Consider the following 16,450-nt stretch of genomic DNA (forward strand, 5'->3'; position numbering starts at 1 on the left):
AAAAATAGTGAAACCTGAAAGAATTTACATTTTTACATGGCGTCTAAATTTTTGCAACATCCAAGCACGTCTTTTGAAATACCCTTTACTAAATCTTTATTGTCGCATGGGGTAAGCAAACTATGAAGGAAATACATTTCCAAATATAAAAATCGACTGCCAAGATTTTGGGATGGGAAAAAATGTCAGTGTCGTTGATTCAGCTGCATCTGATTCAAAAAAGTAAACATTTCATACACCCTGTACATTGGATTAAGAGCAGGTATTGCTAATTTTACGCACGCCTATTATAAAGCCTTTTCAAAAAATGTATATGTACATTTGTATGTAGTTATATACATACATATATGATAGGTAGCTATTGATTAGTTTGCAACTTTTTCAATGATTTGCTGATTTGAAACCACAAATATGTTAAGCTACTATTTTTTTTGTCAACGCGTTTTCAATGTCTATCTCAATTTCCTTTCCTTAATTACATCTACACGCAATAGCTTCAAAAAAAAAAAGAAAAAAATTGGTATAAAATAGGAAGTGATTTTTAGTACTAAACACAAAAACACAAAAACTGTTACAGTCTAATGCGATTTTATGAATAAATATCTACAGATAAAATCGGTTTTATAAATACAAGTTGATAGGTGTCATTGAAAGGCGATTAAAATACAAAAACTATACATACGCAAGTCAATTGAGCAAAATTTTTGCCCTTACACAAATAGTTTTCGTGGAAAAAGTAGAAAATAAATATTTCTACAGCGGAAAATATTTAATTTCATTTATTATTATTGAATATTCAATGACATTTCGAATGCAGTGGGATGAAAAGTAGTTGGTTGTTCATTAATGAGCCAAAAATTTGAATTTGTGTATATATTAAAATTTGTGTTTGTCATACAAATATTTTTTATGTATTCGAGCATTGGTTTGTGCAAGTAATTAAAATGGAGTTTTTATTTATGGCATAAAAATGATCTAGTAAAAGCAAAGCTTTTATTTATTTATTTATTCATTTCTGTAATAATTCATTTCTACAATACAAAACAAATTTTTATTTCGTTATTCGGTTGAATTATACGCGCAAATTTCCAATTCGTAAAATAGCTGAACTTAAAATATTTTAAATAGTGATTAAAATTAAATAAAATTATAATTATAAATGAAAATAAAGCTCGTTTAATTTAATGCAATCAATTGTGCTTATTATTATTATTATGAGGATACTTAGTACTGCGAACTGGAAGATTTTTTGTGCCCGCTCATAGATTCAGAGTATTTCTTGGAGCTGAACTTCCTCAATAAAATTTGGAATTTGTGTTAGTTTATTGAGTTTTATTACCTCCTCTGGTAAAATATGTCGGCCAAGGTGTTTTACCGGCTAATGCGTCAGTGCCTGATACGATGCCAGCATATGTTTGGTTGTTGTTGTTGTAGCAGCAATACTAAACCCTGCCAGAGGGTCCAGAGGGAGAGGGGTGTTAAGAATATTAAACTTTTTGTGATTTTGGTAAACATCTGCCTTAAGGGTAGCGTTGGTTGTTCCTAGGATAACCTTCCTCTGCTGGTGTATTTATTACTGATTGCTTCATCGTGCGATTCTCACAGATTACTGCCTGCTATTAGAAAAACCTCTTCTATTCGATTTTTCAGAATATATGTATGTCCGACAGTGCCTCCAAGCGGGTCTAGTTTTTTAAGGAACATTTCTTTTTAGGTTGTTAGAATATATCCCGAATATGAACTAAGGAGGAAAGATAATTGTATACGCCGATGATATTGTAGTAGCTATATCGGGAAAACACATTCCAACATTATGTGGTGTTCTACAAAGATCTATGCATAGACCATCACTTTGGTGTAATAGTGGAAGTAAATGCGGAAAATCTATGTTACCATTTTCAGCATGTGCCACGCTAAATATCTAGGCCTTGTATTTGATAGGAAGCAAGATTGTAGACTCACAGTTGCAGATATAGTTTGCAAAGCGATGGCGTTAGTGTACTACTACGGATGGCTATTTGGGGGAAATGAAAGTTCGAAGGGTGGGCGGATATTGCGATATGGAGGGTAACTGCAGGCAGAGGAACTAGCAAGACTTGGCCCCAAGTTGACTGATGAGTACACAGTCAATGGCATATGCATACACTTACAGATTTGTAAGTTACTTATTTTTGAGTAAATTGTAAGAGTAGCGAATGAAATATGGCGTAACCAACCCACCTGCAGAATCGCCCGACCATAGTGACCACTCTCAATACTAAACGCACAGAATGTCTGCTAAGACACAATAAACACATAGTCTTAGCACACTGATTGCCATTATATCGGTGCACTGCCGAGAGGATGGGCGTGTAAATACATGATTTCTGCAAAAATAAGGGATCTTCTAAAAATTTTGAAAAGTTCACACTGGTTTTAGGAGCCTGAGTGTGTTTCACAGTGGACAACCGGTTCAACTTAGCCTAGCCTTTATTTAATCTTATTTGCATCATTGTCTATATGAGTAGTGGAATGCACGTCGTCTTCATTTTCGCTATCATCGGAATCTGAAAGACCATCAACATAGTCCTATACGTGAATATCCGTGATTCCAACTGAAGACTTCGAAATTAATTTGAAAAAAAAAAAAACTGAACACTACTAACATCAAATTCTTACATGAGGAAAAACTGGTGCTGCTAAGAACCAAGAGATATACAGTATTGAAAATTTTAATATGTTTTAAATATTTTTTTTTTGGAAATCTCGACCCCAGCGCTACTTAACCGTCGAAAGAAGAAAGCTTGGAGATACAAATTTTAACCGATCCAGCGTCAAACATAAGCAGAACTTACAGAATCAAAGGGAGTACGCCAGTTAACTTAATAGGGTTATTTACAAAAATACGGTTTCTCCTTAGGCGCATCCAGTGCTGTTTGTTGTCTTGAATATATTGGCCATCATGTCCTTTACTAACAATAGTGAGACCGTTGTAAGGTTTAGGTGGTTCAAGATTACCAGGAAGGACACAAAATAGTGAACATTTTCTTCCTGCCTTACCATATATATATATATATATAATTTCCTGTGGTCGAGCGGGGGAGCAACGGCCCACGTTATCATTCGCGGTGTTTGCTGTTGTCCTTGACAGAAGGCTATAGAAGACCTTCTTTTCGGAGTAGGGAGCTGTGTCCGTGGGAGCATGATATTATATGCAGGTGGTATTTAGGACACGAGATCGAAAACGAGAAACTATGATGTGATATGAGTACGGTTTCCATTCTATCAGTGCCGCTTGCTTAGACAACAGTAAGCCTACGTCACTCGATCTGGGTTGACCGCTAGGCATGCTGAAGAATAAAATCGTCAGACCATCTTTTGTTATTGTTGCGCCAGAATTAGGCCACATTGTTTCGCAGAGTCTTAGAAAGAGTAATTTGTAGTAAAAGAGGAGTGAAAGTGTACGAATATTCTATGTTCCAATATGTCCAAGCTTAGCATGACACAGTTTCTTTCTGCCTTAAATTGCAATCGTGCTTGGTGTTCTTCGTCAACTTCTGAACCCCTCATACTATACTTAAATACAAGGTGGCGCAAAATTAATCACCTTATAGGAAGATTTATAATTTTTCTAAATGGCATCGTACCTAGAGTTGGGTTTCGGGAATTTCCCGACGGGAATTCTCGAGAAATTCTCGATATTTTTCCATCCCGAATCTCGAGAGTTGAAATTTTTAGCATTTCGGGAAATCCCGAATCTCGAGAATGTTTCAAGATTTCTCGAGAAATCCATTTTTTTTTTTTAATTTTTGTTGTCAAATATTAAGAGAAAAAACAATTCTTTCAAAAGTAAAAGAATACACATACATATGATTATTACCTGCAAACACCAAACTGTAACGGCCATTATGTTACAAAAAATCACACACTACATACTGTTTCGCAGAATCACATACAATTCACACCATAGTTTCAATTACTATGCGAAAAGCAACAACAGTATAATTGTTCCATTTGTTTGTTTGTTTTTTTTTTTGTTTGTTTTGGGGTGACTACAGAGTAAATGCTAGATGCGTTGCTATGCTATGTCGAGGGAAAGCACTGTAACATCAACCTAATGAAGTTTAGTTTTATGTGTTTCTTATATGTAGCAGCAGTTAAGCAATTAGAAATGCTTTCAAAATAGTCAAGCAATTTCAATTTGTTCGCAGACTGCACAGACGACGTTTGTAAATTTATTTTTTGTAGTGAGCGGGTGCATTTCATTTTGTGGTACCTGATTAAGTATAAATTATACACCGTATAATAAAATATTTTGTGGTCCAAATATTACTTATTTTTAAGTTTTGAATCGACGTATCGTTGACTGTGAGTACCGGTTAGTTACTTCCTTTAAAAAACAAAATTTAAAACAAATTTTGAATTTTTAGCATTAAAAATCATGAGTTCAGAATAGGAATACGACCAAGTGTGGCAGCTTTTCAAGCGATTTGACGACGAAGCAACATGTTTGAAATGCAATAAAATCATTAAATGCAAGTCATCGTCAACATCTGGACTTCACCGTCACATGGAGAGGATATACAACATGAAGCGAAGGGAACATTAGGCTCCAAAAGAACGGCCACCAGCCAAGAAGACCCGAACTCTTCACAACTTTTTCAATACTTCTTCCTCGCCTGAATCGCTTGAACAAATTGTTGCAAAATTGGCTGCAACAGATGGAATTCCAATAAACGCGATAACAAAAAGTGAGTTCATTCGTAATAGTATCAGCCGCTTAGGATTTCATCTTCCAAAGTGTCACAAAGCTGTTCTGGGTTTGGTTATGAAGTACTGCACGAAAATAAAAAGCGATTTGAAGATCAAAATTGAAAATTTTAAATCTGCACAGCGTAAGTTCAGCTTGAGCATCGACGAGTGGACAAGCGTGCGTTACATGAACATCCATATATATTATGACGATGGACAATCTGACAACCTTGGCCTGGTTCGCATTCAGGAATCATGTCCCGCTGAAAAAGTATATGAGCTCGTAAATGCAAAGCTTTCAGACTTCAATATAAAACTACAGTCCGACATCGTGGCTATTACAAGTGATGGTGCCAGTGTCATGATCAAATTTGGGAGACTATCACCAGCGCATCAACAGATTTGCTACAATCACGGCATACATTTGGCGGTCATGGAGGTAATGTACCAGAAACGAAAAGTCGCAAACAGGATATACGATAGTGACGTAAGCGATGGAGACGATTCGGATGATAGAGGCTCCGATGAAAATGAAAACAATGCAGCCAGTACTTCATTTTCCGACATTAATGCGGAAAACGCTTCCGATGACGAGGACGACAATATCGTATTTGTTGCTGACAAGATGGTCACTATAAAGTCTGCATTTGAAATCGTAAAAAAGGTTCGCAAGATAGTTTTGAAATTCAAGAACTCGCCTGTACGGAATGCCATCTTGCAGGATTAGGTTAAAGAGGTCGAGAAGAAAGAGCTTTTCTTGCTGTTGGATTGCAAAACACGTTGGAATAGCCTGGAAACTATGCTGGCCAGATACATTTTCATCAGCAAGCATGTTCGTAAGGCGCTCGACACTCTTAATTTAAATTTTATGGCCACTACTGACGCAGAAGAAAAGTATTGCGAGGATATCATAAATGCTCTTAAACCTATACGTGTTGCTGTAGAAGCACTTAGTCGCCAAAATGTGAACTTACTTGCTGCGGATTCTATTCTCAAATTTTTGTTCACAAAATTGGAGAATCAGCACATCGAATTGGGCAATGAACTCTTATCCAGCCTAAAAAAAACTTAACAGCTCGTAGATCTAGCCGTTTGTTATCGGCCTTTAAATATTTACACGATCCAGTTAACAGCTCTAATGACAAATCTGAATTTTTCCACACCTGTTCTAAAACAGAATTGATAAAAGAAGCCGAAAACTACTTGGTTCGTCTATTTTCTACGAGCATTCAAGAAGACCAAGCAGTGTCTAGTTCTGAGGATGATGACGTATTTGCAACCAACAACGTCGATGAAGAAGATAATGCGAAACAGCTTGAAAAATACGTTCAGCAATGCTCAAAACCGAAAGCAGACATTGCGCAACATGCGGCGAACCAGATGTTTTCGTCGCTTAGAAACGAGCTAAAACTATATGAAAAAACTTGAGAGAAAACACAAAATGTTGAAAGACTGATCGGGGCTTTTAACACTGTTAAGCCAAAATCGACTCAAAATGAGAGGAATTTTTCTACAGCGGGTAATTTTGTGTCCAAAAACCGTACGCGATTGTCAGACGAAGCCATTGACAGTCTGTGTTTTTTAAAACACTATTTTGGGAAATAATGTTTACAATCACTTTTTTCCCCTATTTTAATAAGTATAATCTTGAATTATTTTTGTTTAGAATTTTTTTGTAATTATTTTTGCTTCACTTTTTTGTTTGCAATAATTGAAATAGTAATATTTTCAAATATTTTTTTATGTAATTTATACTTTAATAAAAATAAATAAAAACAATATTTTATGAAATTCATTGCTCTTACACTGGTTTTAGATTTTTTTTTTTAATTTTTTGGAACTTTTCCCGAATTTTCGAGAATTCTCGAGAAATCTCAAAAATTATTTTCGGGAAATCCCGCATCTCGAGAATTGAAATTTTCGTTATTTCGGGAAATCCCGATTCTCGAGATTGGGATTTTCTCGGGAAATACCCAACTCTAATCGTACCTGATCATATTTGACACTTTTGAACTACACAGCTGTATTATACAAACTAACAAGCAATGGCGCGCAAAGGTCCAAATAAATAATTTATTTTATTCATTAAAAAAATTATTGTAGAGCATTCTCTTCCTTTAAGCCACACGAAAAAATAAGTTTTAGATGAATTTACCGTTGGGGATGTTGCATTTTTTTCACTATTTCAAATATCCCAAGATATTGATAACAATCTTCTTACTATATATGTACATATGTGTATATAAAGTGCGCTACTAACTCTACCTATGGAAAATAGTTCGAATGGGACACTATGTGACACATTAAGTGAATCCCCATTGTTTGATTCATTAACAAAAATTCCATAACAAACGCTCAGCGACTGCCCTACCGGTAATGGCCATAAAGGTGTTGCATATACACAGGCGCTCGTATGACCAATGCAAACAATTATTTTCACTTTTTACAAGTAAACATATACTTGGAATCAGTGATCCTAGGCGCATTATACTCTCCAGGCGGCTGTCAGGGACGAACAATGTTTTGGCGAGTTCTAGGTGTATTAATAAAGTGTGTCATTTGTTTTTGACAACAAAGAAAAAAAAAATAGAAACTAAAAATTGTCAACGCTCTCTGAAAATTAAATCGCTTAAAAATATCACAACGAAGTTTTTGAAAAATAAAAGCCAAAACAAATATAGACAAAAATATCCACTTGTTTTTTCAATGTACAAATTTGTGTGTTGTACTTTTGAATATAAAAAATAAATCGGTTAAAATGGCGTAGATGTGCAAACAAACTTTTTGAAAGTAGTTTTTTTGTATTTGTTAAAATAAGGTTACTAAGGGTACATGAAAGTATTTGGTACACTTTACTAATATACTTTAGGCGAGATCAATATTTTGTATGAGAGTTTCACTTGCGTTTTTAAATAAAATTCGGATAATAATGAATTCAACTAATTTAAAAATTTTCTTAGCACATACTATAATAATTCTAATGCCTGAACGGACACTAATAAAGCCGGTCACTAACGCAAGGAAAATGATTTTTATAGAAATTTCTTGTTATTGTAAAGATGAACGAATTAATACCGAAGAAAAAAATAACGAATTCTATGCTGTATAATGCGCAAATGAAGGTATTTGTAAACAGTTTCCTGTACATAAATATGTACACATGTATGTATATGAACCGTATATAGTTGGCGCCTTCTGTCTTAGTTCATGTGCATAAAAGCCTTTATGCTAAAAAAATTAAAGTTTTTTTTCCGTTATTTTCTGGTGACGAAAAATTGCTTTTGATATATCTATGTACATATGTATGTACATATATGTATGAGCGCAGACACTATTTTCCACGCGCTAAAGAAATATTACGAAATCTACTAACACAAAAGTTTTTTCGCTGCCAAATGCCCATGAATTTCTAATGAAATATTATTTTCCTTCTGTGCTATGTCAAAAAGGTCAATCATAAATTTCATATGACATATTCAGGTTAGATTATAAATGTGGTGAAAAACGGAAAGAAAAACAGCACGCAAGCGGACAATCAAATCGAGCATGCGAGCGAATTCGTTTGAAAATAAAGTAATTTGACTGGCAATTCGAACGGCAATTTGTGCCAATTGGATCGTATAAAATGACAAATTGGCATTGTAAAAAAAAGAACGTTTTTTTATACCTTGCGTGAATTTCTATTATTTATCAATTTAAATTGGGGTCGGGTGTTACAATATAATGAATGAGAGTAAAGTGGGTGCTGTCAGTTTTCATGAGCAGTGAAGGAAAATTGATATGGCAAAGATGATAAATAGTTTTCATATGAAGAGTAAAATGTGTGAATAGAAACTTCCTGCAGTAGGAAATGCGTGGTAAAAACAAAATAGCAATGATGAACATTTTAAGTTTTTGTTGTCGAATATTTCAGTTCCATATATTTATAAGATGCTTTACATCTTTTGCTTTTTTGGTTTGTGTTCTTGCAAATTTTAATTGAAATAAAAAAAAATTCAAATTGCAGAAAATTTTATGAAACTTCATGTTTCTTGTAAACAATTGGATTTCGGGTTATTTCGAGTTCTGGTAATTAAAAGTATACCTATTATATATATATATATATATATTAGGCCGGGTCGATTTGTGGGGAGGCAAAAAAATCGCCCATTGCTCTGTGAAAATCATATTCTAGGGATCAAAATAAGAAACTTTGCCGAAGGAACCATACCTCTAAAACGAATTCTGATGTGCCACAATTTGGGTCGAACTTTTTAGTTTCTTTTCTATAACTCACTTAAATTATTTTTTTCATTTACATATGTTCTGACTAAATAAATTTCTTAAGAGAAAAAATAGATATTATTATAAATAAAAAATAAATATTATTATAAATAAATAAAAATAAAGAAAAAACATAGCCATTTAGCTGATTTTTTCATGTAAAGGCCAAAAATGGTGATATTTTTAAATTGGCGGACATCAGAAGTCGTTTTAGAGGCATGGTTCCTTCGGCAAAGTTTCTTGTTTTGATCCCTAGAATACGATTTTCATAGAGCAATGAGCGATTTTTAAATCGACCCGCCCTAATATATTGTATATATATATTACGGCTTTGATATTTTGGATTTTAGTACCGCAAACATGCCCTTGTTTGTAGCCATTCATAATTCGATAAGTTGTAGTATAAAAAGTACAAGCAACTAAATTACTTTTACTAACAAAACTGCCTTTAATTACAATAATAAATACTTTTAAATTAACCCCGGGCATGCCTGACGAGTGTGTGAACCCCAGTTTTTGGAATCACCATAGTGATAAATATTGCACCCTAGATGGCAAATTTTTAAGTTTAAAATTTACTGAAAAAAGGATTTATTTATTTAATTTATTTGATCTTTGAATATAAAAATGTATGCACAAATAAATAAATTATATAAAGTGAACAAAATATAACAAAATATAAAATTAAAAATCTGCATTTTTTTACCAAAGTTTACTTTTGTAGAAACCATATACAATTTTCAGCAACTTGCGCGCTAGATTATAAAAAATATTTGTATAAATATTTAAGAAAAGTTATTTAATAATTTCATGAAAAACTACAATCAGAAAAAGTCAATTTAATCCAATAAGAATGATTAATAATAACATGAATATCTAAATTAAAATAAAAAAATCAAGCCCAAATGTGAATATTTTTAATGATTTTGTTACATTTGTGCGGTGTTTCTCCTATCATCCTTTATCGAAGTAAAACAAAAGACTAATTTAAAAACTATTAATGGGTAAATGATCCATTCGATGTCTAGCATCAGATTTTGTGCATTAAAATAAGAACCAGAAAAAAATGTTTTGTTGACTTCTGTTATGAATCAAAACTAAAGAGTTTCCAAACAGACTTTGGAAGTTGTTGTACACTTATATGTAGTATACGTATACATACTTACATATACTAATATAATATTCACTCCGCGTCACGTCAGATATCAAGAGCATACGCAGGAGTTTCATCGGAGTTTCTGAGTATTTGGGAAATGTAGGGTTTTGGATCTTCGAGTTTTACTTTTTTTCAATTTCCACCAGTCTGAATGCGAATTTAGACATGCTTTACTGTTGCCGTTCATCAATTTAATTACGCATATAATGAGCCGATATCAAGATGGATTCGACTTTGCCTTATTCTCAAGTTATAGACTTTATGTAGCTTCAAATTCAAGCTATTTAATTAATCAAGTAGTTTGTAAGAATCTTTGTACACGAAATAATAATAATAAATATTCATAAATACATACAAATATTAGAGTATATCAAGGCGGTGTTTGTTCTCCGCTGCTGTGTTGCTTCGTCGTCGACTCTCTGCTAACGGAAATACAGGAACTCGGTTTTCATGTTGAACCATACGATGTCTGTGCGCTAACATCGGATAAATCCTTAAGAAGGCTTTGCATACAAGTGCAGAGAATTCTGGATCAAATAGACGACTGGTGCATGAGACAAGGTCTTTCCGTCAATCCATACAAAACAACCTTAGTCTTGTTCATGAGAAAACGGAAACTGGATGGACTTAGTCTTCCAGCACCGAAAGGTGTGACACTCAGTTTGTCTGAGAAAGTTAAATATCTAGGAGTAGTCTTAGATAAGAAGCTCACTTGGGAAACACATGTTTCGCTGAAGGTGGATCGCGCATTGATGATCTTTCAGCAATGTCGTAAAGCCTTTGGCAAAACTTGAGGTCTGAAACCTGCTGTGGTCTGGTGGATGGATATACACAGCACTTATCAGACCAATCATCACCTATGCTTCTGTGGTTTGGTGAAGATAGACTATGGTTAAATTTATGAACTGTACAGGCTGCAAAGAAGTGTATGTTTATGCATCACGGGTGCTATGAGTACAACCTCTGGTGATGCCCTAAATGCTGTGCCTGATTTGGTCCCCCTGGATCTTAAAATACAACAGGAAGCAATAAAAGCAATGTGTAGACTCCGAAATATAGTCTCTGGCACGAAGAGAGAATTTCGGAACACAGAGAAATCTTTACGATGCTATCTGAGCAGTATCCACTATTTTTTGCACCTAAACACGACCTGATACCCATAGTTTCGTTTGGAAGGAAATTTAATGTCAGATGTTGACGCAATGGAGCAATCCAGAATGCATCCAGGGAGGTTTGACGGATATTTTCTTTACCGATGGGTTCACGAATGAAATACTGTCTGGAGCCGGATGGTACTTAAACGATAGTAATAAGTATCACTTTGCTATGGGGGAAATGGCAGCTGTTTTCCAAACGGAAATATTTGCCATTCTGAATAGAACAGAATGGATAATTGAGAGGAGATGAAGCGAGAAATAGATTGTATTCTTTAGTGACAGTCAGGCTGCGCTAAAGGCTCTGGAGAACGCAAAGCAAACCTCAAAGATGGTTCAAGAATGTAAGAAGGAGCTTAATTCTGTTGCAAGACATAATAACCTCGTACTTATATGGGCTCAGGACACTGCGGGGTTCAAGGGAATGAAATTGCCGATAGGAACAGGGACCAGAGCCAATAATCGGAACCAGTTCTGCAGGAATCAAGAAGTGGATCAGCGATTATGTATGCAGGACCCAAACGCTGCCGAACACAAAACTGTCGGACTTTCTTCTAAAACTTGGAAGAAAAGACGTTCGGTTGATGGTCAGTATTATTACAGGACACAATTCATGAGGTCATCATATGGTATAACCATCATTGGAATCATTAAGGATCCTATTTGCCTGTATTGCTTAGAGGAGGCGGATGGCACTTAGCATTTTCTCTGTGAGTGCCCCGCATTTGCTAGAGCAAGGTTACGAATGTTGGGTTCCGATGTCATGAGAAGAAGTAAAATTCTTCTCTTAAACTGGGAGATATTTTCAGATTTATCAAAGAATCTGGAAAATTCTTACAGTATATTTTATACTTGAAAAGTGAAAAAGGATTTATAAAAATGTTAAAAATAACGGAAGAAATATCATTTTAAAAAATTCCATGCTGGAATTTTGAACATTAAATAAATCTTAAAATTATAAAATTTTATCCAACTTTTTTTTTCAGTTTTTATCCAATGATACAAGCCTAAAAATATAATAAAAATATATTATATTTAGAAGAACTGACCTAAAAATTTGGAGCACTTCACATGGGAAAGCTATTTGGGAAATATTTACGACTAGCCTATTGGTCTAAGTACATACGTTATCTGGCTTATTCCTTACACCCTTCTGGCTGATCTCCTGCCTAAATTTCTAATGATTTCAGATAATATTAATGAAAAGCAAATAAATTGTCATGTTAAATAGTTAAACATTTTGATGAGAATTTCCAGTTCTTTTCTAAAACTTCTTTTTTTCTAAAATTTGAAAGTTTGATTCATATGGTTTTGGTTAAATAAAAAATTTTAGCTTGAATACTATTAAAAAATCACACGGAATCGCCACTGTATGAGCTGTCATTTCAGCCTGGTTTTTGTAAAATTGTTTCCATTATCAGTATGAAAACCGCCGGAAAGAAATATTGGCCAAAATGTTACATATTTCGGGCCGATAGCCTTTGCTGCTATCTTACTGTGTAATATAATTGGCAGCCGCCGTAGCCGAATGGGTTGGTGCATGACTACCATTTGGAAGTGCGAATCTCCGTGCATGAAACAGCAAACTGATAGAAAAAAGGGTCGCCCCTCGGCAGACAATGGCAAACATCCGAGTGTATTTCTGCCCATAAAAACCATTTGCCTTTCGGAGTCGGCTAAAAAATATATGTTCTTCCATTTGCGGAATAACATCAAGACGCACACCACAAATAGGGGGAGTACACGCCAATTATTTATTTAGTTTTTATACTTATATTTCACGTAAATAAATAAGTAAGTTATATATTTTTAATATGAAAAGAAATAATTCTTTGTGTCTGGTCTGGAGTCTGTTGTACGAAGTATGCAAAAAAATATATTTTCAATGTATGCAAATTTCTGGCGTATAGTGCACCCCTACCCATTTGGTCAGCCTTACTTCCTCCCCTTTCATGCTGTTTAAGCAACCACTGTATAATTTTGAAGTGTCGTTAATACCCGAAAACATAAAAAATTAATTTGCTTATTACTTTTTCTGGATTATAAATAAACTCACTAACTGCACATTGAGCCTCTATAGATTTTACGATTTAATACAAAAGAAAACTTTTAATATTTTTACTGAGTGATAAAGTTTCTTGGGAGTGTATAAAATTTAGTAAACTGGCACTGTGTTTTTTTATTTTTAATTTTATTGTTCTTTTTTCTTTTATATTTATTATTCTTTATGTACACTTTTCTTTTGGATTTTTTTATTGTATTTTTGCTGCGCCCAAACTTTCTGAATATTTGTCTACAACGTTCAATACAGCTATTGGAGACCATGATGAAATTGTTTTTTCGTATGGAATGTATCACTTCAATGACTCGAAACTTTCATCTTGGCGATCTGGTGTGTGTTAATATCAACAACGAGCCAGGCGAAAGGAAAACTTTGCAAACTTTTTCCAAAGTCTCGGCTGAAAATATGAAGCGTTACATTTTTTCTGTCTTGCTTGATATTTGTGTATATATGTACATTAGGGCGGGTCGATTTAAAAATCGCTCATTGCTCTGTAAATATCGTATTCTAGGAATCAAAATAAGAAACTTTGCCGAAGGAACCATAGCTCTAAAACGAATTCTGATGTCCCCCAATTTGGGTCGAACGAAAAATTCCACTTTGACCCATTTAGAGTGCTCCAATCGAGTCCAAATGTATGACCGACCCCCACTAAATTTGGACGGCCGATCCACCCATGCCAGTGGCACACCCCCTGGAAGTCCCCTGGGGGGTTCCCCATACAATAATTTCCAAATATCACCATTTTTGGCCTTTACATGAGAAAACGAACTAAAAAATTCGACCCAAATTGGGGGACATCAGAATTCGTTTTAGAGGTATGGTTCCTTCGGCAAAGTTTCTTATTTTGATCCCTAGAATATGATTTTTACAGAGCAATGGGCGATTGTTTTGTCTCCCCACAAAAGACACTAAAAGTTCGACCCAAATTGGGGACATCAGAGTTCGTTTTAGAGGTATGGTTCCTTCGGTAAAGTTTCTTATTTTGATCCCTAGAATATGATTTTCACAGAGCAATGGGCGATTTTTTTGCCTCCCCACAAATCGACCCGGCCTAATATACATATATGTATGTGTGTATGCACACAAAAGGCGACAATGTGCCCGCCAACTTTCCTTTTCATTCTGAATATTTTTATTTTTGCATCTTCTTAACTTTTGATTTTTTGTTACTTTTACTTGTTTTAAAAATCTCACCAAGCTTTCGTTTCTATTTCACGAAATACTAAGTACTAAATTTCTTGTCAACATGTTGCAGATGCCTCATACGTGACTTGCTGCGCCAAAACTGCGAACTCCCCAACGGAATCGATACACTCCGACTACCGCGACGCCTGCAGCGTTATATTGACTTGATGGAAGAGCTAGAAGGACCACAGAAAGAGGACGATGCTGAAAATAATGCGGCATTGGAAAAGCTACAACTCAGCGGCGGTGCAGTGAGCGGTGCCAAAAAGCGAGTACATTTTGCTGAATCCAGGGATGATGACCAGTCATCGGTGGATGTGGAAATGGGCGTAGATGTCATAGAAAGTCTGTTGTTGGAATCAAATCGGCCAAATGAACACCAAGTAATAATGGTGGGCGATTTGGCGACAGTGTTTGAAGAGGAATCGGTGGAGATTGGAGAAGTGCAATTAGGGGCAGAAAATCGAAATGGTTTAGTGGTTGTGGTGCAGAAGCCATTAGCAGAGGACATTATCAGTCCGATGCAGGTGCAGTTGACTGCCAAAACTAGTGCCAGTAGTAATAGTGACAGCTGCGATGATGAAACGATGCTGCAGTGCAGTAGCAACAGTAACAATAGCAGCAATAACAAGAACGAAAATTGTGATACTGAAACTGAGGACGACGATTGCATTGAGCGCCAGTTAAGCTAGCCGTCATCGCCTCAACTACATATATGAAGTAAGTATGAAGTAGTGAGTTACATAAACTGGTATAAATGTAGCTCTACATATAAGCAATTACACTGCTATCAAATGAACAACAGCGGTTAGAAACAAAATTGGAAAGTTTTTGTCAGACTCAGCAGCTATGAGTGAATTGCCTTTTGGCTGACTGTGTGCTTACAATTTTCAATTTCAAAACAAAAAAAAAAACTGAAAAAAATGGAAAGGGTTGCCTTTATGTATTCATCCGATGTAGTTTACGAATTCATGACTACCAGTAAAAAATACAAAACAGTGCGTAAAACTTTTAAAAAACTAAGACGAACTTTCAGTCACAAGTTTTACTCAACTTGCGCTAGTCAAAAACCAAGCGAATAAAACAAATCTCTGAAAGTAAATGGTTGGAAACCTTTGCTTTGTCAAAACTTATTTTTCCACATTTTCATTTCGCTATTTACTGCAACTCAGCTATTGCAGTAGACTAATATAATTTGGTTTTTTCAGTTCTTTTTTTAAATGCGTAGCATCCACTAACTATTTATGTAAGTAGTCATGTTGGTAAAAGGTAGTGAGTTGAATTTTTCTATAAAGTAAAAGAAAAATTTCACTGTCATTCACTCACCGATAAGTTTCCTCGCTGACATTGATACGCCCTGCCACACCTGTGGTCTCCGTGCGACTTGTCAGATTCACCGTATTTCCGAAGAGACAGTAACGTGGCACGCGATTACCGATAACGCCGGTCACCACTTCGCCTGAATGTATGCCAATCGTCACTTGCTGCGGAAATAAAAATGTGAGAAAAGAGAAAATCGAAAAGTGAGCGGATTAAAAATGCAACGGTTGTGGATTTTAGTTGGTTTTAATTAAATATACTTTTTCTGATAAAATATTTGTGATTAACATTTATTTATCTCACAATGGATGAATTGTGTTAAATTGAAAAATAATCTATTGAATTGCATTGAGCTTTAAGTGAACGTACATAGGAAATAAGTAAATCTGTATTTAAGCAATTCATCACTGCGTTAAAAATCTATGGCACAGCGAATTATTGACAAGGTTTGACAATTTATATCATCTAATTTTAATAATTTTTTTATAAAAATATTTTTTATTCGCCTATAAAAGCTAAGTTTCATATAAATCCAAGCTTCAGTCTTAATGAAAATTAAAGCTAGAAATTTTCTTT

At 34.9% G+C, this 16,450-nt stretch overlaps 2 protein-coding genes across 7 annotated transcripts in view; one reads left to right on the forward strand and one right to left on the reverse strand.

Annotated features, from left to right (window-relative positions):
- The window catches only part of LOC129251528 (uncharacterized), a 63,695-nt gene extending 48,082 nt beyond the window's left edge, over positions 1-15,613 (forward strand). For both annotated transcript variants that reach the window (XM_054890840.1, XM_054890841.1), the window contains one exon: positions 14,625-15,613. In XM_054890840.1, the coding sequence (XP_054746815.1) occupies positions 14,625-15,246 (622 nt within the window). In that variant the 3' untranslated portion in view covers positions 15,247-15,613. The remainder of the gene's footprint in view (positions 1-14,624) is intronic.
- LOC129251489 (guanylate cyclase soluble subunit beta-1) overlaps positions 1-16,450 on the reverse strand; it is a 227,492-nt gene that overhangs the window by 123,986 nt on the left and 87,056 nt on the right. For all 5 annotated transcript variants that reach the window (XM_054890827.1, XM_054890839.1, XM_054890826.1 and 2 more), the window contains exon 13: positions 15,881-16,038. In XM_054890827.1, the coding sequence (XP_054746802.1) occupies positions 15,881-16,038 (158 nt within the window). The remainder of the gene's footprint in view (positions 1-15,880; positions 16,039-16,450) is intronic.

Source organism: Anastrepha obliqua, chromosome 1 (assembly GCF_027943255.1).
Source record: "Anastrepha obliqua isolate idAnaObli1 chromosome 1, idAnaObli1_1.0, whole genome shotgun sequence".
In the NCBI taxonomy this organism is placed as follows: Eukaryota; Metazoa; Arthropoda; class Insecta; order Diptera; family Tephritidae; genus Anastrepha; species Anastrepha obliqua.